Raw genomic sequence first — 22,733 nt, forward strand, 5'->3', positions numbered from 1 at the left:
TGTCCAATCAGTGATGTAACTTCTAGATGTACACAAGTTCTAGTATTACGTGCTGTTACGCATGTCTTCAATTCTGAAAAATTAGGCTTGAACAAATTTTTGATATACATTACTCTGAGTAATCTCTCAGTTCACTTACTAGCTGAAATCTAGTTTATAATAATGATCTATACTGAAGAAAGACTAACTTCACTCTGAATTACTGGTGCCAAATTAGAAACAGAAATTCCTCAGGCCACGAGGGCTATATTCACTCAGGGCTCTATTAAGCAAAGTCCTGAGGGTGTCCAGAAACCACACGTTGCACACAAAAAGCAGGATTGATCAACGTTTACCTGTGCTGGGATGTAGAACCACTGCTAAGCAGCAGCTCCCCAAATGCGAGCTGCTGCAGGGGCAAGCCCAATCCTAAGAGAGTTCTCCCTCACCAAGACAAGGGGTGCTTTAAAAATAAAAATAGAAGAAACGACTTGTGTATGAGAACGGGCCACACACCCCACCACTGGCAGCAGCTGGCTGCTGGGCAGCCTCCGCACAGCCTTCTGATAAATAATTAATGACGGGCTAAGACCACACTAGAGATTTTTACTGGCATGTGTCTCAGTCCAAGGTACGAGAAGTGCAAGGCAGCTGTACTGACAGAAGCCCCTTGTGCAGACAGGTATTTTGGTTTTATTAATGCATATGAAACTCTGCTTTGCCTTAACAGCTGTGTCTTGGTTTGCTGTGAAATATACTGGCAAAGTGCTTCTAGCACAGACACAACTAATGACCCTGAAGCCCCAGGACCACTGTGGCCACCCTGTGTGTATGCCTCAACAGTCTCCAGCTGCTGGAGAGAGAGATTAGGGGGATTTGTAACAAGGTATCTCAATTTACATGTATAAGAAGGTCCCATGGTGCATATGCAGTATCATATAACCATCCACAGGCATCTAAGACCTGTGCAGCTACTATCAACTGCACATCAGCCTTGTGAAGATTCAGGGCAACAGACAAGAGACCTTCTCCCCTTGCTCCGGGGCAGAGCCTCCCAGGAGAATCGCCTGGCAGGGATGAGTCAAGGCTCTGGCAGAGCAGAGACGTTTTGATGCCAAGGAAGATCCCTGCAGATCCAGCTGGAGCGACTGAAAGAAGTTACTGCACTCTGACTTTTTCGGTGGTCTCACCCAAGAGAGCAAAACAAGCTGGGTGAGCACTTTCAGTCTGTGGCAGTAAAGCTGGATAGCTTCAGTCATCACTTAGGTTCATCACTGGTGACGAGCGCCTTCTTAAACCACTCCAGCTAGATCTACAAGAGCATGCCTGCCTACGGCCAAGGTGGGGGCCAAGCACCGCCGCCACAGCGAGAACATCATGTTGTTCAATATATGGTTTCAACTGGATGCCAAGCCTCCACTTCCCTGCTCAAGTGAGCGCTTTGATGGTGCTAAACAAGCTCTTTTCTCGCTGAATAGAGCCCAGAGTGCTTTCACCAATGTTCCGGAGTTAAACTATTCCTTCCCACCTAGGTGTTCTCAGCTTTAATAAGTTTTAGGCAGTGCCAGAATAGACAAGGTCATTCAGAATAGCCACTACTGGATTTTAGCTTTCTGATTATCACCATGCAGTGCCCATTCAGAGTGATATTAAACAGAGCAAATCAACGAGTAATTACATGGATCGAAAGGTAGCAACAACCGCCGTGCGCACACTGTTGGTATGAGGAGGTGAGGACTGCCACAACAAAAGGAACACAAACCTTCCAGCTAGGGATCTTAGATGATGGTAACATGCCTGGCCCAATGGTGTAATAATGAACGTAGTCTGGAAGGAGGGCTGAGGGAGCCCGAGTCCACGCGCGGGAGACAGGCGGGAAATGAGGGAAAGGACCTGCACCAACTGAAGCTACGGATGGGTCACTTGATAAACTACAGTGATAAAACCCATTAGACAACTGGAAACGAAACAAATAAACAAACAAAAACAGAGAAATTAATATAAACAGAATGAATATGAAAATATACTGTGACTCTGATGTTCTAGGGAGAAAACTTCTGTATCTTAAAACGAAAGAAAAATCTTAGCTTTGCTGCAAATAAACAACAGAAAATTGATACAATGCTTGGTTCGGAAGTGAGGTTGCTTGAAAATTGTTATTTGGTATAACAAATTTCAGACATCAATCTAGCAGTCATTGTCTCCAGGCTGAGCAGCTTTGCCTTCTGTCCATGAAAGCAGCACACTGTGAAAAAGCCATTGCAATTTAGGTACCCTGCAGACTGCAGACATAGAAACAAAACATTTCCAGTATTGGAGGCATTTGCATTGGTGGTGTATATTCTATGTAGCTGGACAGAGAGGAAAAGCATACAGTCTTCGAACATGACGTGTTCTGGCTGTGTGATGATATGAAGAAAAAAATAAGAAAAAAACAACAGCAAGGATTTACCAGATGAGAATGGAGACCGCTATCGCTTCCTCCCCGGATTCAGAGTGTATCCCCCGTAATTTATTCCAACCATGTGTGTTTTGTTTTCCTTTTTGTTTTGGTCAAAACCAAACCCCAATTGCTCAGTGTAATGTGTGCTACCTAATGAGAGAGAGGGGAGAAGCCACAAACAGTGCAACCTGGGCAAGATGCTCTTTGTTAGGCAACCAGTTGGGTTTGGGCAGTGTTCCACAATCTCTTTGAGTAGAAAAGGTGGACAATGAGCTTTTCTTAGAAAATTACCTCTGTAAAATGCCCAATTTGTAGCTTCCCCCTAGCAGCTAGTTTAAAGGCAAGTGTCGCTGTGGTTTATTCAAACAGATGCATTTCTAAGGGAGCGTGCAACAGTTCCTATTCTCATCTTCACAGAAAGGAATCCTGGCTGTGTCCCATGCACGGGGTTTTTTTTGTCCAAATGTTGCTGGGTTTGGATAACGAGCTAGTAGGTTTGTATGTCTTTGAGATGAAGTTTTTCACCTTATCTGTGGAGGCCCAAGCCCCCATGGTGGAGCCTGAGCTGACTGAGGTGGGGGAACTGCACTCGCTCACTGACTGGCAGGTTTCAGAGGCTTCTGAAGAGGCAGAGCTGGACGAATTCTGCAGCGTAAAACAGCACCGCAATGCAGGGAAAGGATACACAAGCCACCAAAAAAGAAAAAAAAACACACAAAAAAAAGACAAAAAGCACATACACAGAGACACACAGGAGAGAGGGAAGGATGAGAGAAGCAAAGGGTTAGGGTTTTAAAAATCAATTAGAAACTGCTCAAAACCATTGCTAATGTTCAGGAAATCTATGAGAAACAAAATAAGCCATTTGCTTAATGCAAGAACTTGCCACGCTGCTTGAGAATGAGGGAATCGAGGCAGTGATCTCAACTCCTCATTGCAATTTCAGTGTCTCAATTCTGTTAGCTGTCTCAGAGCAAGAAGCTGAGGTAGCTGAGGGCACCTACGGTCCAAACATGCAATATACTGAGACAACTGATTTATACAGAAAAGCAGATCATCAGTACTTCAAAGACACAAAGTTTAGATTTAAAACACGGAGCAGCAAACGTCACTTACATTCACAAGTTCTCAGATATTCTGATCTGCAAAAGTGCTTGTGAAAAGCTCATCCAAGTTCAAATATTATGGAACAGAGAAAGAAGTGATACTTACCAAAACTGGAGGTTTCCAAAGTGCATTATCTGTATGCATGTGGGCCATGCATACACCAAAAGCACTCCGACTCAAACTTTTCTGCCCAGCAGCCAATACGAAGGTACATGTACTCTGCCGAGTGTATAAATGGTGGCGTGTGCTTACCACCCACTTTCTCTTAACAGCAGAGAGAGAAAATATCAGGGGCTTGGATGGAGAGCAAAGGAAATGCAGGACAGAGTGTCCATCAAACACCTCAAACATTTTGCTCCTAGCCCAGAACTTCTCTTCCAATTTTCAGTGCATGCCTTTATGTGCATTTGCTGCTGTAAGACCTCTACAACAGCATCTAATTCACCTACAGGCAGGCCAAGGTGAATAACCACATGGACCATTTTACCAACTACAACGCTCTTATACATCTCCCCCTTGAAAGTGGCATCCCCCTCAGTAGGGGTGTGCGTGCAGGTCCAACCGAGTGCATGGAAATGGTCAAGAATACGGGTGAAGTTGTCAGGGCAGTACTGAGCTCTATTCACTGTCAGGAAATTCAACACTAGCAAGACTACTACTTTGGTAGTCCAAGACCTGTGAAGCAAGTCTACCTAAGGATATCCCTGGCATTTTATTTTATGACAGCAGAGAGAATGCGCACTTGTATCAAGTTTGTGTAGCAAAGCCTCAGACTTCAAGGAGTGACATTTTGAAGCGAAAATGTCATCTGAAATAAAATTTCATCAGTTAATCTTAGATGAGATCTTGGGGTGAGTTTGCAGTAAAAAGATAGCTGGGTAAGAGCCACTGCAGAGGAGTAATTATTGCTAACACCCAGAAGTTGTCTCACTGCTCACCAGAAGCTGCACATAAGGAATGTATAGCTAATTGCCTAGGTAAAGGAGATGTTGGTCTCCTGAGACGGAACACCACCACCATAAGGATTTTGGTGAAGACTACTGGGGCTGTTGAGAAGCCAATACAGTATCAGCATCTTGAGCTTATTAGCAAACTCTGGATTTAAGTGAAACTTTGCAAAGGCTCTTAAAAAATTTTAAAAAGCACGTGATGTGGTGGATTATTTTATAGAAATAACGCATATCCAATCTTCTGCTGACATGAGATCAGATCTGCGGGTGACCTGTCAAATGTGTTTAGGGTACAAGTAAGCTCAGCTAACAAGGCTTGTATTCAAAGTGCAGTAAGAGTTGAGGTGAACATAAGATCAGAAGAAACTACAACAAATGACATGTAGCTGTTAAGGAGAGAAGTGAAAAGTATGCAGTGGGGTACCCGACGATGCACTGGCTTGATGTTTTGTGGAACTTGTCACGTTCTTGATTTAATGCAACTCCTTTTACAGGAGAAAAACCTCTAAAAATAAGAATACCAACAAACGTGAACTGCAGTTGACTCTGCCATCAGACATAACTACAGTACACTAAATGGAGATGAGCCTACTTTTTCTATCCTTAGAGAAAAATACATTATCGAAAATTAGTTTTTAAAACTCCAAGTTCTGCCTGACATTCCAGGTAGCTCAGCAAAAGAAACTTTGAGAAGCCCCATGAGAACACTCACACTAGTGTTCCACTTTGGCCAGAGGGAAAAAAAAGAAGAGAAAACTGTAATATCAGAAAATGCTTTCTGAAACCTCATGCTTATGGCCTGAGAGACCCTCCCGGGTCTGCACACTCTGCACATGGCAGGACAGAGAGTGAAGGGTCTGAGCTCCAAATACGGTATCATGCCACCTTGTTTTCTGCAGATGCCCCAACGACGTCAAGTGAGAATTTGGAGTTTACACCTGATAGACTATTCCTGTTTGCAAGCCAGAAACTCCACAAGATTAAGTCAAGCAATGGTAGAAATGGGTTATAAATGAGGTTTATTAGCAACAAAGCCGCATGTAGCAACTAGATGGGGAAAAGGCCAAAAATGCAAATTCTGAAGATGCAAAGAATTATTCAATTTACTTGGCGTATGGGGAAAAAAGACTGGAAGTGGTGACTTATTTTTGCACTAAAGTGACTCCAAGGTGAAAAAAAGATGAAAGAAAGGACTCTCACCCTATCTCAGCATGGCCGTTTTCAGCAGGCAAAGCTAGACAAAGGATGAACCAAGACGCCACAGGGAAAACATCTTGGTAGTTGAATGAAATGCAAGAGACGGTGGTAGGGAAACAGGGTCTCCTCATCTTGAGTACCTTGCATGGCACAGGGAAGGGGAGCCTCTGGTCTTGCCAAAAAAAGGATTACAACAGTGAAAAAATGACGGAGAGGGAGGCAGAATAATATTGAACTCCTGAAGTAAAAGTGTAGAGAAAACACAAGCGGCAGCAGGTCAAAGGCTGCCTGGATCAGACTGCAGAAACAGTCTTGAATGGTTGGACTCGGGTGTGGGAAGCACAGACCACCCTTCATTTCTTAGCAGAAAGTACATGAGGGGCTGAAAACAGAAACTGCACAGTTACTGCTTGGGCAAAAAGCCTCCAAACTTTTGAGTGCTTGTTCTAGATGCACACCCACTGGCACACGCACTCCTGGGAGCACACGCACAAGCAAACACTGGGCAGAGCAACTTCTAGTCCACATCCCGTAGAGCGAGAAATTTGACTATGGGATTTCTTCAACTTATTTTAGTCGATTCCTTTTTAAAATGATTGTTTAGTTTGAATCATTTTTAAAATTAGTTCTTTCATTTTAGCTATTTTAACCCTGGGAGATTATTCCCCCCCCCCCCCCCCGCTTTATAATGCGGGGGTATCTCATTGGTGGTTCTGCTCCACTCTCAAACCATCTCTTCTCAGAAAACTTTGTTACCTGTGCTCTGCACAGTAACAACCAGTTCCTCAAATGTACGTTATACATATGTAGGTGGTATCTGGTCTCTCAGACATTGTGCCACGGCTTGTTCTTTGGTAGTGTCCCACTACTTCGTGTGGTATGTATGAATTCCAGCAAGGATATAAAAAAGGGCTGTATTTTGGGCTACTGGACTGTATGATTATATTTTCCACCTGTTGCCCTACTAACCTATAAAAGAACCGCAGTTATCTTGGATTACTTGCATCCTTTGTTTCCTATGTTTTCCACTCAAATATAGTATTGCTTTCTTAACCCCTTCCCTTCCTCAACTACTAGACAGGGCTTCCTGGGCAAGGTTTTCCCAGGAGACCAAATCCTAATGAAGAGCTTGGTCCAATGTCCCTCTGCAGCCAGTGGAAGACTCCTCAGTTACCTTTCAAAAAGCCCTGGATAGTGACTCAAGGTCACCTCCTCAATTTGTCTCACTTCCAGGAACATGTCTCTACTGATCCCTTTTTTCTAGTCAGGGACAAACCCTTGGGAAACCTAATTTGAAAAGGAAATTTAGGAGAAAAACACCTGGTGATAACTGACAGCTACGTTTCAGTTGTTTGTTGGGGTTTTTTAAGCTCTAATTTAGGAGCATTTCTTAATTTACATGGAAAACTGAATAGTTTTAACGATGCATTTCCCCTATTCTAACTTCAAGCTGTTTCAAGCAACAGAGTCTCCTCAAAAGCAAAATCTTTCCAGCTTGCTAATTTGTACATGTGGAAGCAAGTTCACATCTAGTTTCCCTCTACTTCACTGTTTAGGGAAAGTGATTTCCAGAATATTCTAACAATAAAGACTTAGTCCTCTGCTGTTTGACAGCACATCAGCAGGGATTTTTTTCTTCATCTGCTTCTTTCTCTTTCTCTCCCCTTGCTTTCATCTCCACCAAGTCATAAGCAGCCTCTAAAATCCAACTGTGTAATCGCTTCCCCCATGCATGTTCACTCCAAGTCCAGTGGATCCTTCTCTTATCATCCCCCTAAATCAAACATAACTGTTTTACTACCATACTACTTCATCACAGATACTCTCAGGTCTTTGTTTACTACATAGGGCAAGATGTAGATTTAGCGGCATCAGCCATGTTGGATGTTCACCCAAGAGCTACTCTGTGCTCCCAGCAGCAGGTCTGTCAGAAGGGCTTTACATGGTGTCAGTACATGCCATGGGCAATGCCAGCCAGGGCTGACCTCAAATCTGGAGTTTAGAGAAACTGTTCCGCTCCAGAAAGAGACCTCTGCTGCTTTTCAGCTGTTCAGCTCTAGCCAAATGCACTTGCTTAAGGTTAAAGCATTTTAGAGTGGCCTTTCCACATGTTGTGCTGGTTTTGGCTAGGACATCATGCTCAGCATATAAAGCTGGGGGAAAAAGGAGGAAGGGGGGGACGTTCGAAGTGATGGCGTTTGTCTTCCCAAGTAACCGTTATGCGTGATGGAGCCCTGCTTTCCTGGAGATGGCTGAACACCTGCCTGCCCATGGGAAGGAGTGAATGAATTCCTTGTTTTGCTTTGCTTGCGTGCACAGCTTTTGCTTTACCTGTTAAACTGTCTTTATCTCAACCCACGAGTTTTCTCACTTTTACCCTTCCGATTCTCTCCCCCATCCCACCGGGGGGAGTGCGCGAGCGGCTGTGTGAGGTTAAACCACAACACATGTACAGTTATCTGATACGGGCTAGCGCTTCTACTCCCAATGATGTTAACAGCAACACTGCAGGAAAGAGATAGTACTAAACCAGTGTAAGGGCAGAGCCTGGTTTTATAATTGCTCTTTTTCCTATCTTTGCAGACTGTGATAACTCTAAAGACTTACTACTCAGCAACTCTAGGCTGAAAAGCAGTTTTCATTTTGCCAGTCATCTCTCCTCTGGTATAGTCTGTACCTTGTTTAAATCACTACTTAGTCCTTGTTTGAGATCTCCCCCGTCCCCCATCTATGTTTTTGAATAAAGTCAGTTTAATTTTCAGTGACACTTGCTTGTCTAAAATGTAGGTGAGAGCATAAAAGCTTCACATAGCTCAGATACTCTCATTCCCATAATATGGGAATTTTATGTGGCCCCCTTCTACTTTTTTTTTTTAAATCCATTATTAAAAGAAAATGGGCTTGGTTGCCTTCAAAACTACTGCTGCCAGTAGATGCCACAGCGTGTAGCTAGCAGACATCAACAAAGTGTCCACCTGTGCAAGATATATAGCTTTTAATTTCCTTTGTTGATTCCAGAGCTTGCTTTTCTGCTTTCTCAGTGTCACTACCAGAAAGAATGTCAGCAGTGTTTTAGAAACAGTCAGCAGCCCATACCGCTGCTCCTCCCCACCCACCACCGAGCCTCAAAAGCACAATACCACAAGGAAGATCTGTCAGTTGGTTAGAGACACACAACATGTAATAACGCTGTAAATTGAACAGCTTCTCGGTAAGCTCACGATCACAATTATCTGTCAGCACAACACACACATTTTACTTAGTGCTGAACATACAAAGCAAGACACTTAAGCAAAGATGAAGCGGCCAGGCAATGCTCTGTTACCTTTTCCTCTGCGTAAAGGTATACAGAACTAGAGACATACAGAGCACAAACCTATTTGTTATACCAACACACTACACTTGTCAAGTCAACACCACACTGCTGCAGCCTTCTACAGCTCAAGAATAGCTCAAGTGATGCTTAGATCAATTTGCAACTTTATGGACAGTTTCTAAAATGAAGTGAAAGCGTGTGAACTTAGCTGGTGTAAATCAGCATGACTCCCATCAACTTTCAGGATGTTCTGCCAGCTGATACCGGCCTAAGTTCTCTCCCCGGCTTAACAGGGGAACTTGCGAAGAGAGGTGTTGGGTTTTTTCCATGCTAAGGGCAATTGTAAAGTTACATCCTCATCTGCAAACGCAGCATCATCATCAGCAAGATTACTGCCCTTTTTATGCAGGTGCAGTGGATACTATGAAAACCAAAGATGATGCTAGCACGTATAACTGATGTACGTATCTTAAAAGCCAACTTCCTTACCTTGTTACTATTCCAGTTTACTTTATTATTGCTCATTTACTTTTTTGCATTTCACTTAGGTTAGCCATAGCCAATCTAAACAAAACATTCATTTTATTAGTGTGCACAAAGTTCTTCAGGATGTCGTCTATAAAAAAATGCTGATGTGTCCACACTGGGGACAGTGCAGAAGATGTATTCATTTGAAAACAAAGCATTTCTATTAAAATGAAAGAGGTAAATATATTAAAAAACTGTTGAGCTTCCCTTGAGAACATGTTCCAAGCCTAAACGAACCAGCATTGTTTTGGATGGTACCCTAAAAATTTCACTAAGGGTGCTACATACTAAATGTTCTGCAAAAAGTAAGGGTCTGTGTGCTCTCCAGGTCTAGGAGTAGTTTAAGCGTGCATGTGACACTTGGTAACCAACACTGAAATTGTTGGCTGCTTGCTGACCGTGAGGATTAAAGTTATCATTGCCTACAAAACCATCTACTCCCCAACACATGAAAAGGAATGCAACTACACTTATTAAAGGACAATCTTCTCCAGTGACATCAGGGTGTATCAAAAATGAGTGATACTCAACAATAGGATATTAAGTCCACTTCAATTTGTAACTAAGATTTACAATGGGATTTATAATGTGAGACGGCAGTTCAGCCTTGTTTAAAAAATATTGCAGTTGCCATGTGATTTGTTAAAAAAAAAACAAAACAGAAAAGAGAATTCAGGTGCTGGAAGATACATGCCATGGAGGCATGCAAACCTCTGCCTGCAGGTGGCCAGCTAGTTTTTATAGGAGTGATGCCGTGAACAAATAGAGCAGCAAGTTCCTTCTGCAGACCAAAAAATGCTCTGGAAAAGTCTTGCTTATATTTATAGTGAAATCCTCTTAGTTTGACTGGGTTCAGGACATTATCATATATGATTACACAAACACTCATTTCTTATAAGTTTCATAAAGAATTAAAAATACCTCTCATTTTCATGCAGAAACCTCATTTCTGCAAGGTGCTCAACTGAGAGTCAAAAAGAGCAAGCCTATCCACAGAAAGGGATGTCATAACAAAAGGCAAAACCAATTTCATATGATACTGCTAATGGCATTTTGAGTATTCCAGGCCCTTTGCAGGGGAGGAATAGAAGTCGTGTCTGACGCCGAAGCCGCCAGTATCAATACTAAGGCTGTCAGAAGGCTGTTCTGGCACTGATTTTTGTCCAGTAAACAGCCACCGGATATTAACAACTTGCAATCTGTGCAGGATATTAACTGGTAACCTCAGTGGGTAAAGTGAGTATTATTCCCTCCTGTAAGGTGGGACTTCTTGCTCTTTCTCGTCTGTTAAGTATCTGAAAGTTAGGCATCTAGGCTCCCTCCAGGGCCAGAGTGAAAATCAAATCCCTCAAGAGTGACTCATCCCTTTCTTTAGTGCTAACTGCAAAAGCAGCATAAATCACTCCAGCTAGAGGCCCAACTTTTAGATGGATGAAGTGCAACGAGACAAACCTTACCCTGTGTTTAACCTGACTCCAAGGTACCCCGAAACCACACCAGATCCTTTTTGTGAAAAGTGAGCCAAGTTAGAGAGTCCAGCTCACGCTCAGGTTTTTGTTCTCATGCTTGCACGTACCTGGTTAGGTGCTTCTGGTGGCATGGGGGATGGCGATTTGGACTGGAAAGCATCCTGGGACATGAATCCAGAATCATGGGAGGACACACTGGACAGCCTCATGGGTGCCTGCTGAGGCAGATTGGAGCTGCGATAGCGATAGTGTGAACTAGGTGAGTGCGAGTGCGAGCCACTGGACCGGGAATCACTACTGTTAACGCTGTTCAGACTGCTGTGAGAGACAAAAGGAACAAAGAAAGGAAAGGGGAGAGGAAAAGACACAAGGGTGGGGTGGGGAGAGACCCATATACAGTACAATTAACATTCCACATGTCTCTAGCATAGCAACAGGCAGCATAAACCAGAAAAGAAAAAATGTTGACAAATTAAATTCAAATATATATATATATGCACATATATATATCAGTAAAGAACCGTAAGCAGCTGCAGTATCCCTTGCGACCAGAGAGAAAATGGCATTTTACCTTGAATTTCACTCAAATGATCAAATTCTGTAGCCACTCAGAGTTCCAAATCAGGTTAGGGATGAAGGGATCGCTACCTGCCCTCTCTAGCATTTGCACAGCACTTGCACAAAAAATGTCTGCTGACGGCTCTCCCCTATTCCTGACTTACTCCTTGTTGCTCTTGTACCATGGCCCAAATTTTCAGTGGGATCTCTAGCAGGGGTCCAAAGGCATCACAGTTCATCTAAAAGTCTGCCTCTAGGCATGCTGTTGCAGTCAACAGGCCAACGTGTGAGACTTTTAAAAGCATCACCAAAACCCCTTCAGAGTACCTGGGACAAGTACTTCAGAGTACCTGGGACAAGCTTCGCTCACATGCAGGCTTTCTACCAGAACAAAAGCATGTCACAGCATATTGAGTGAAGTCAAGCCTCTGGGTACGTAGCTTTAGTTAGTAAGAAAGACAATCGGAGAATTAACCCCCCAAATTAATATCCATGAAAAAAAAATATTTGATTTTTCAAACAAAGAGATTGATTTTTAATCTCCAGTATCCACGAATGACAGCAACGACATGCCAGCCACAATGTGGGAGCCTTTGAAGTTTCCTGCTGGGGTGACTTAGCAGGACTATAGCAGGATGCATCAATCTGAAGGCAGCTTCCTACCATCATCGGCAGGAGCCCACTGATTAGCTGAAGGGAAGGCTCTAAAGGATACATGGGTGAGGACTGCACCTCCGGCTCACAAATTCCATGTAATACACAAGATGTACAAGTTGGCTTGGAGCAGGGGAAGAGGAGCTCTGCCTTATTTTACTCATACACCAACAGTCTGTTGCCATGCAGGTTTTACCACACAAGAAGATGAGGTTGATTAGGAGCAGTTGATGGATTTTTTTTTTTTTTTGCCATTTTCTTTTACAGCTTCAGGATATTGCATCTTTAAGCCTGTGCTCATTGCTCTAAATATGCATGTTTTCATATATATATATAAAAGTACTGAAGTTTTTTTTATATATATCTGCATGCAGAGGCAAGTAGGTACATAGAACAAGTCATGTTCACTTGCTCTGACATGCTGTAGGTAACTTTGCTCATACACAGGGAACCTATAGTACCTAATTCATAAAGCAAACTAAAAGGTAATCATTTGAGAGCAGCTAGAAAGGTGTTGAGCAGAATACACAATAGGATATCTTCCTTTTCAGTAAAAGGAAAGAGTAAATGCAGACACCAAGGTATGGGGGAAACATGCTAATAAACTGTTTTATGAGAGAAAACAGTTTTTACGGAGAAAGCATAGACAGAATCCAGTGTTTCAACATATTTCAGGACAGCATTAGACAGCATTAAACAGTCAAAAAAAATTGTATCAAAAAAGCATTTCCATCTACCAGACTGATAGGGCAATTGCCAAGGATGTTTTTCCTTTTCAAACAGTTTAACTTACTGATTAGTAACAGCTACTTAGAATAATCTAAAAAGTCATCACATGAAAAACAGAAAAGGAAATTATGAACGAACAATCTCAGAGCTTAGATCAGTATAGTCTGCTCTTTGATCTGAAATGGATTCAAGAGAACTGAATCAAAAGCATCTTCAAGTTGTCCTGAGTTTAAAAGTTGTTCAGTCATGCCCATCCTTTTTAATATTCCCAGTCACACACTTAAACGGAGAAAGACCACGAGGGATTGATTTCATTAAGAGTTGTTATTTAAGATTTAAGTATGCATACAAATCCATACCACAGTCTGAACTTGCCTTCCTTTGCCCCCAAACAGGTTAAAATTAAATATTACCAGTCTACTTACCTGCAAACACTAGATTTTCTGGACATGGTAGTACTGGGAGAGGATGGAGGAGTCTGATAAGACCAGCTGTAATCAGAACCTTTCAAATCTAAAATTACCTGATGAAAGATAATCAATAGCATCAAGGACGTGGAAAAATTTTTTCCCCTATTAACAGAAAGCATCTGCTTGTCATACAACATTCATCACCACTACAGACTTTCAGTGCCAACTGACCCAGTCTCAGTTCTCTTCCAGAATTACACTCCATATATTACACAGGAGAGTCAGCTTCATCCTTGGCTTTCCAGGAACTACAATACTTCAACACTAGGGCTGCTATCACAGAAGGAAAGTTCATATTTGAATGGAAAAATCTTTAAAAAGTAAACTGGAGATTTATTTTATGCATCCTGTAAGCTGCTTTGTTTTGGTTTTTTCCCCTTAAAAAAAACTATTGCAGCCTTAGAGTTTAAAAACTGTTGCATTTTAAAAAATTAATTGAAGATCCAATATTCAACCACAGCAGAGCTTCCCTCCTTTACACTTCCAGGTCAATGATAAGGTGATTAAGGTATGACAAGAAAACTAAGTTCACACAGCAGGGTTGGAGAAAAAGGTCCTATGTGGAGTCATTTAATGATACACATTTTCCTATGTGTTTCAAGGACAGCATGGAAAAATGCTCAAATGTTAGACTCCATCAAGCTATCTAACCCCAGCAATCTTGCGACCACATAAAGACTGGGATGCTCAAATGTAGGGCAAGGAGATGACACTCATTCCTCATGTACTCTCAGCAGAAACTGGGCATCTTCACATACTTCGAAGTGTTACTGCTACCATTTCACACCGGTCTCACCAAATACTTCAGGAGCACCCAGTTGGTACTTCAAAATAATTTTTTTTTAAATTGCTTATGTTAAAAATGACCTTGCTGCAGTGAAGCATCTACAAAACATGATATTAAGCCACTAAATGCTAGTAGTCAATATTCCTCATAACACAAAAGGAAAACCACTACAAGCTACAAATAAAAATGTTTTCCAGGTAACAACAGCTAACCTGTTCACTTGAAGATGGCAATTTGTGTGGATCCATGGTGAGACTTTTCAGGTCATCTGATATAGTTTGTAAATGGGTTATTTCTCCTAGCATTGATATTTCTTCTTCCTGAAAAGGCAAAAGAGCAAGGCTAATCACAGCCTTGGTTTTAAAAATCAGACCCATAACACCATACACAAACTTTTTCTTTTTGCTGATGACTGTGGGAATGCCCAGCGGAGCTGCTTTTTCTTTGCCCATTAAGCAATCACTTCTTACGGAAGAGGGTTGAAAATATTAATTTAGAGTTTTCTAACTACTTTAAGTTTGCTGTAAGTTCTGAGGCCCAGAAATGTTGTCTCTCATCAGTGAGAGAAATAAGTCTCAGCCTTCTTTTTGTGACATCTTCAGAAAAAGAGTGTCATTTTTGCTGCATTTGGAAAAGATTTAACTCTTCTATGTATACTCACTAATGTGCCCTAAGGATTTTAACCTTGAATATAAACAGGGGTTAAACTCGTACTTTTTGCTAGTTTTTGGAAACTTTGAGATAAAGGCACTACACAGAGCATTAATACATCTATGATTCATTCTGGCTCAGGCTACATCAAGAGCTAACTCAGATGGTTCCTGCACCGTAAGTTACCATAGTAATCCCTTAGCTACCATGGTAATTTCATCCAGGTCCTCAGAGTCTGGAATTCACCTCCTCCTGCTCAGCCATCACCCCCCACTACTTCTCTAACCATGGTTTTCTGTTGAGACTGATGCTCTTTGTAAACAAGCATTGGGAACATTTTCCCAGTACGCTGGAGACCCTTCAGAAATGCATCATGCTTGCACAAAGCCACAAACAATTCATCGCTGGGCTTCAGACAACCTGAGATGATGAAAATATACTCAAACCTTTTCAATGAACTGAAAAAGCTGTCATGTAGGAGGAAAAGAGCTGCCAGAAAACTGCATGGAAGCAGCCTGCAATCTGTCAGATAATGTCATTATATACACAGGGGAGGTCTTGAAACATTTATCAGTCCTAGCACTGGAGTAGGAGTAAGGAAGATTTATATTAAAATGTGATGTTAAGAAAAAAAGCAGTGGAAAAAACTGCATTAGCAATGCCTCAGGTCAGTATGCAGATGGAACTCAAGCCCACTTAAGTCTTTGTGCCCATTGTTTCCCCATTAGTCATCTTGACAGTATTCAGTGTCTTCAGTCGCTGAATTACTCCAAATACCTTCAAGAAAGGTCCCAACTCTCACCACTTTCGTCTCTGAGATGCAGGTTGAATTTTGGCTCTAAAATTCATTCCTAAGACATAACGAGCTACTCTTTTTAGAAGCTTTTGGCCACTTATCTAATTTGCGAATTGTACTGACTTAAAACGGAGAGTTCTTACTATCACGGGCCGCAGCATCGAGATGAAAGTACAGAATCGACCACGCTCCTCGATCAGAGCTTTTCTGACAGCTTGCTTCTCAGTTTCTTCAAGCAGCAGGTACTTATCATTGACATCTTGTAAAGCACTATCCAACTGGGGCTGAATGTCACCCCGTCCTGTATGCAGGAAACAATCAAGAGTACATTTGTCAAAACTGTGGATCTCCACAGAGGAAGACCTTATTTTCAGCCAGCACTGCTGCCGGATTGTGCTTTTGCAATTCAAGTCTCAACCAGCATTTTCCCTTAATTCAAATTAGCAAGGGTTTTTTCCCTGATTAAATCAAGCATTTCATAGCATTTATTTTTCCCCCCTTTTGCACAGAATAGAAATCCAGCTCAATTCAAAAGGTTTCAACAAGCCAAAGACAGCATTTCACATAAGGACTTTCTCAAAGCATTAGCTGTAGAAACCCTTCACATCATCCTTGCTGAAAATCAACATCTTACTAACTGAGACAGTATTAATCACTAACCACATGTATATTCCTCTGCCTTCCTGTTTTTGTTCTTAGCAAGGTCCTAATGACAACTTCATGGAGTCACTAAATGAGTGAATGAATCTCCTATATGAGGTGGTATGAAGGACATGTTACTGATCACTGGACCACTGGATTGAAGTACTCTACACAAGCAACTGCTAAAACAGTTTTCTTTGTTCCAAAGTCCAAACCAGAAAAAAAAAACTATCAGCATCTCACATATTAATGTCCAGTATTTGTCTATGGAAATAAAAAAAATCCAATGTTTTGCAATCAAAAAGCTTCACTGTGTTAATTATAGTCAACTCATAATACCAAAACTTTCTGTGACAGTTAAGTACCTTATTCTGCACCAACTGCTTACTCTGCATCATGCCAAAAATTTATTCCTCTAGGAATGAAGAGCTGCTGCTTAGCCATATATTACTGAGCCAACAATGCTGCAGTTGCAAGATGTTTTCATGCAGCTTACACCCCTAAATATTTCAAAGAACCTCAGTTGTGTAAATTCGACTCAAATCTCCCAGAAACCACCATCACATGCAAATTAAATATCCAGGTACATATCCATGCCACTGTTGCTAAATACCAGGAAGGTAACATTGAAAAATGGTGGGTGAGTTACAAGCAGCTACCCAATATCAATTTTTATGGACAATAACCTTTCTGCATGGAGGATTTAAAGCTACGAGCAAGAGGAAGAAAAAAGTCTCTTGATGTGTGTAGTACACAAATGCAGATGACTCAACATTTGCCTTATTATCATATGTATTTCTTCAATACTCCAGAGCGAGGTGAAGTCATCAGCTCCCCTGCACTAATACACAGCCAGAGCTGCAGGAAAGAGAGCAGCAATGGAAGCAAAGAGAATCATGCTGGCTTAGCGGCATTACGGACTGGATATATCCAAATCTCTGTACAGAGCTAGACATAGTCCAGATAAAACTGCACAGATACCCACAAGCAGAGCTCTGCGATGCATCCTCAAAGAATCACGTGCAGTGCAACACTGGCATGGCCACTGCCAAGGCCACCTGGGTACCAAATTGCCAGCAGGAACACCCAGTGTCTGATCCTCTAGATCAGGCTGACCGGTGCAATGTGGTCATAAAACTGTTTTGGAAGCAAGTAACTTCAAAAATAACTGACTCTGAAGTTGCAGTCACCTGCTTCCTCTCTCAAAATTAGCATCTGCCAGAAACAAGTTACAGAAGAGTTTTGGATAACTCCCTGAAGGTCCTGTGCTTTCTCGTCTGTCATCCTTAGGAGACAAACTGGGTCCTTCTGCTCGAAGACCATTCTGTACGTTTCAGACCCTTCCCCATACTATCCTTTGCTATCAGATGCAGCGATTAAACATTTTATGCTTCTCTGGAGTTGTTCTTTCAAATTCCTTATGAAACCAAGACTTGCATTATTGCTCAGACCTCTTACTTTGAGAGCTGCTTGGGACTTACAACAGGTGAAAGAATCTCACATTGTTTAAACCTAGGATACTGGCTCACTAGCGTGAATGTACCAAATGCAAAATATATTAGTTGCGAACTAAATCACACACTCATTAGTTCAGCTCTGGAGAACTGCTGTAAACGTTCAGCTGCTCCACCATATGATCATGCACTTAACGCAGTAAATCCTTGTTAAATGCATTCGCCTACACAGTGAGAAGACACACACTTAGAAAGCAACAGGACTCCATTGATGACGTGGGTTCAATTAGAGTGAATTTTGGTAACTTATGTGGACCTCACAGAGCACCACGTCTTGGACCAGAGCAACAAGAGCACCCAAAACATGGGGCAAAAATAAACCTCATTTACACCTGTGTAACTCACTCAATTCAACAAAGTTATCAGGATAATGTTCAAGCTGTGTATTTTAACCCCTTGGCAAAAGCGCATGTAAAACTGCATCGCTCTCCAACATCCTCTGTACCTCTACGAAGTTTCCATTTTATTCCTTTAAGTGAGACAGGACATTAACAGACATACCGTCTCCTCACCGCTACTTTCACGGACCTGTTTTTATGCTATGGCTCTTGGGCACCTATGTAGTCAGTGAAAACACACAAGCTGTCCAGAGTATAATTCAGAACAGGAAACAAGCGTAGGTGAATCATTTAGATGAGGCTCTGAAGTCAGATGTTTATGTGGCATGATACAGCTCTCTCCTGATGTCTCCTTGCAACTCATCTTTTAGGAGCAGGAAGGCTTTATTAACATCCTTTGAAAGCTCCACAATGCAGATATCAATCTAGCAAGTCTTTTGAAATCAGACATAACTCTTCCCACTCCCTGAATTGCCAGCTGCCTCCCATGGCACTCAGACAGCTTGGAATTTGAGGGACGAGATCTATGCCCAATTTAACCAGTTTCCTTCGCTAAGCAGAGCAGAGCACAGCCCCTTGACAGCACTCCTACACCCAAAGGACACCAAGGATGTGAGGGCCAACTGCCGATCACCTCTGCTCCTCACCCACCTTGGGTCTCCACTAGTTTGAATCCACTACTTATTTTAGAAGGCAACATCGACCATTGGAGAGCAATGCAGTTCTTTTCCCCTTTGAATGACGAGGGGAAGGTCACTTGTCTATGGCATCCCTGACAACCGATTGCACTGTTTTTGCTGTGGACATGAGGCATCTTTCATAAGGAACATCAGCAATTGCTTATTCTCTCCAGCCCACATTCTCTGGCCTTTAGGTTACCCGTTTGGAAACGTTTCCAAACCAACACAACTATTGCAATGACAGAAAATAGTTCCTGAACGGTCTCATCATGGAGCAGCTGTAAAAGTGTACCTGGAAGGACACTCCTACCCCAGCTGCAGACAGGTTTGAATGACGCACCAAAGCAATCAGCATTAGCAATGATCAAAAGCATCACATGTAGTCACAGGTCTCTGGTCTGCAATCAGCCAGACATGAACGTGATGTAGGGATGGTTCTGCAGAGCACGTCTGGTTGCACTCGGAAGAACGAGTCAACAATCTGAAAACCGAGGAGAAATTCAAATCCAGCCTTTCTCAAAGTGGAGCTTTGGTGTTGCAGAGAGGAGCAGAAATGCAAGACCAGAAGTTTTGAACTGACTTCTCCAACGGCACCATGCTTCCACAGCCCTGGGACTCGCTGCTTGACACAGGCAAGTAACAGCTAATGAATTGCAGAGAGCTGAACTGCTTCTCATCAATATTAACATGAATCCATTGCTACTCCAAGGACAGTCTTAATATGTTACCTTCAGTGCAGGTGCTTCACATCATTACCATGACGTGCAAGAGCTTTAAAGGACCAACATGCATTAAAACCTCAGTTTTACAATGTTCTGTGTGAATCCCGGCTGAAAGCCTCATGCAGCTTCTTAAATAACCATTGTTTGAAGAGAACTTAGTAAAGGAAACGTATTAGGGAGAAGGAAAAAGGTAAATCTAATTTTCAACTCAATTTCATGCCTATATCTTATAAGACGACTTAAACCAGCAAAGCTGTCAGCAACAGCAAAGGAGAACAATGGTTTTTAAATGTTCCCAGTGCAAGTCTGACTGCTAAAGTTAATGTTGTTATTGACAAAGTAATGCAGCAAATATTGGTGAAATTATTATTTTCCACATTCTCACTTAAAGTGTGCTCCCTTGCACTTTTTTCGGTGTCTGCACAGAACTTGAATATTCAATATTGGACACTTTACAGAGTGGCAGAATTTACACTGTATGAGACAATGCTGAGTACACCTCTACTCGTACAAACCAAAGCAGGCTCCAAGTCATTCATTCCCAAATCACCTTCTTTACAAGAGCATACCTGCTTCAGCTGCCAGGACGAATAACCCCTCTAAGTCCTGCACAGTAAAGCCAACAGATGAACTAATATGGATCTAGGCTGAGAAAGGAAGAATTCTGCCACTGTTTATGGAGAGGTGGAAAACCTCATTGCTGGGATTAACTTCAGACCCCTCCAGCAACCAAATCTGGGTCTTTCTAGTGGCTACTGGAGATCTGAATCAGCTGCTGATGTTCAAAAGTGCTAAGCTGTCCCTTAGAAGAAAAGTTCCAAGTTACCAAAGGGAGCTTCCAGATCAAATTACAAACCAGCAAAAACACAAAGTGTGGTTTCAAAAAAGGGGACAAGCAGCAGGCACCACAGTGCCCAGCTCCAGGAGCCCGGCTGCGGCGCCTCGGTTGAGAGTCTCCTGATCTAATCAGTCCAGGCTTCTCCAAAGGGCGACGCCTATATCATTACACCTACAAGTGGAGGTATAATTATTTCTCTCAAATTCAGAAACACTGCATTTCATTCACAAGAAGATCTCAAGGCAGCTACTTTAAATTTGCAATACAACTGAAACAGCACTCCAATTTAAACAGATTTCAGATGTGATCAGGCAGCAAAAGAGGAGACAATTGTGATGCTGATTTCCACCCCTTCCCCAGCATGAAGTTAAATATAGTGATTTCTTACCTATCGGTTAAGAAAGGTGCATGCGATTTTCAGAAAAAAGGGGGACTTGGATCACAGGTTTACAAAGAACAACACTAAGGACTTTAAGCTCTAGACTTTAAAAGTCATATTAACAATAAGATATTCAATTATTTGAACATCACCTTGATGACGTGTCTATTCCATTTAACTTCTCTCCCAACTGTGACATGATTTATCAGTCCATGTTAATCCCTTTCTAAAATAAACCAGAGGTTTATCTACAATACTGATTTTCTTCTTTTACAGTGTTCCAATTAGATGCCAAAAGAAAATAAATCAAAAGATGGTTTGCTCATTAAGATTAGGCGATATTTTAGTTTCATTAGAAATTAAAGTCTAGGCAGTTAGTGGAGACCAGACACCATAAAGAGGCCACAGCAAGGGCTACAATAAACCAGCCACCAGGGTTACAGCATGGCACAGACTTACCCAGAGCCTCAGCTGTCAGGCAGGTGCGCATGGTGAGAAATTGCAGGACACAAAATTGACACAGAAAGGAAAATAAAAAAAGTCAAACTGGTATTCCAGCATTCCTAGAGTTTAGACATTATCATCAGTGCCAAGACAAGAGAGCGAGTAGTTTGGACTAGACTATTTTGACTTCTTCCGTTGCCGATAAAGACAAATGCATTAGCTTTGCTTCCTGATGAGCTGTTGCAAATTAAATTCCCGGTTATTTACCATACAGTTTTATTTTAAGAGACTTAAAACAGTTTAGGAACTTTGTTTAGCTTGCAGATTCCTAGGTGAGAACATGTTAACCCATGCTTCAGATAAAGTGCACAACATGGACAACTGTCAAACTCTGGTCAAGCTGATGAGGTGGCACAAAGCTCATCCCCTCGCAGGGAAGAGGGAACTCGAACTTGCAAAACTCTAGGCGGGTGCTGCGTTAGTAACCACAGCGCTTTTTGATGTTCTCTACTGCAATTACATTAATGGATTGTTAATTAAATGAAAAACTAATTGCTGATGCAATGTGGAAGAACATCAAAAAGATTAACCACGATATGCATATTTTAATTAAAAAACTTTATATATAAAGTTTTGCAATAAACCTGGCTTGCTGTCAAAAAGAGGGGAACTATCAAGAGGCATTCAAAACCAAAGGAATGAAAATAAATCAAAGTATCATCTCTGGTCACTGATTTTGCAACATGCCTTCACTGAATTTTTATAAAGTGGAGCTTACATTATAAGCTTGCAGGGGGTAGGGGGTAGAGAAAAAAACCACCAAAAAAACCCCACAGGCACCACGGCCTCACCCACACAGGATTTTTTCCCTGCAACAGATAAGGATAATTTGCTCATTAGCTTCTCTCCTTCTGAGCTGTATCATACTGACTCCACAGCGAGTCCTGGCTCTCACTTCAGTCATCATGCCACACTTGATCAATTTAGAGGAACAAGGCTATCGCTATCTCCTGGCGGAGAAAGGGTCTGGCCAGGGTTCCTCCCTCCCCAGCCTGCTACTCCAGACAGGGCACTTGCCAAGTATAGAAAGAGTGCAAAGTACTTGAATGAGAAGGTCAGTATTTGCTTTAAGAACTGCGATGTTCTTCGGTTATAATTACATTGAAGAGCTTTATGTTTTTCAGTTAAGAGTGACAGGGTTTGCACAATCATCCTTGAGGGGAGTATAACAATATTACAGTTTCAAATACTGTAATATATACACCAGAGTGTAACACAAAAACAGCTGCAAAGGCTCTGAAACACAAAGAGGTCAACTTTTCTAACCAGGAGGAGGGGAAGAAAAAGCACTTTTGGCAGTATCACAGTAAATTAATAATCATGTTCTACTCTCTCAACTTCATTAAAAGTAAGAATACTTTCAAAAACTGCTGCATATCAAAAGTAGAGGTTGTGAGTTTGGTTACTCAACGTTGATGGGACACAAGATGAAATGTTGTACTGAATGTTAAGGGCACTCTGCAGAAACTTCTATGAATGGTT

The 22,733-nt window shown here is 41.9% G+C and overlaps 1 protein-coding gene across 1 annotated transcript in view; it reads right to left on the bottom strand.

Moving 5' to 3' along the window:
- The window catches only part of MTSS1 (metastasis suppressor 1), a 117,328-nt gene that overhangs the window by 5,280 nt on the left and 89,315 nt on the right, over positions 1-22,733 (bottom strand). Inside the window, exons 8-12 of the mRNA XM_009323376.1 lie at positions 15,778-15,935; positions 14,400-14,507; positions 13,356-13,453; positions 11,097-11,307; positions 1,742-1,936 (exon numbers count right to left, since the gene is read on the bottom strand). Of these exons, the coding sequence (XP_009321651.1) occupies positions 1,742-1,936; positions 11,097-11,307; positions 13,356-13,453; positions 14,400-14,507; positions 15,778-15,935 (770 nt within the window). The remainder of the gene's footprint in view (positions 1-1,741; positions 1,937-11,096; positions 11,308-13,355; positions 13,454-14,399; positions 14,508-15,777; positions 15,936-22,733) is intronic.

Source organism: Pygoscelis adeliae, unplaced genomic scaffold, assembly GCF_000699105.1.
Source record: "Pygoscelis adeliae isolate BGI_AS28 unplaced genomic scaffold, ASM69910v1 Scaffold103, whole genome shotgun sequence".
NCBI lineage: Eukaryota > Metazoa > Chordata > Aves > Sphenisciformes > Spheniscidae > Pygoscelis > Pygoscelis adeliae.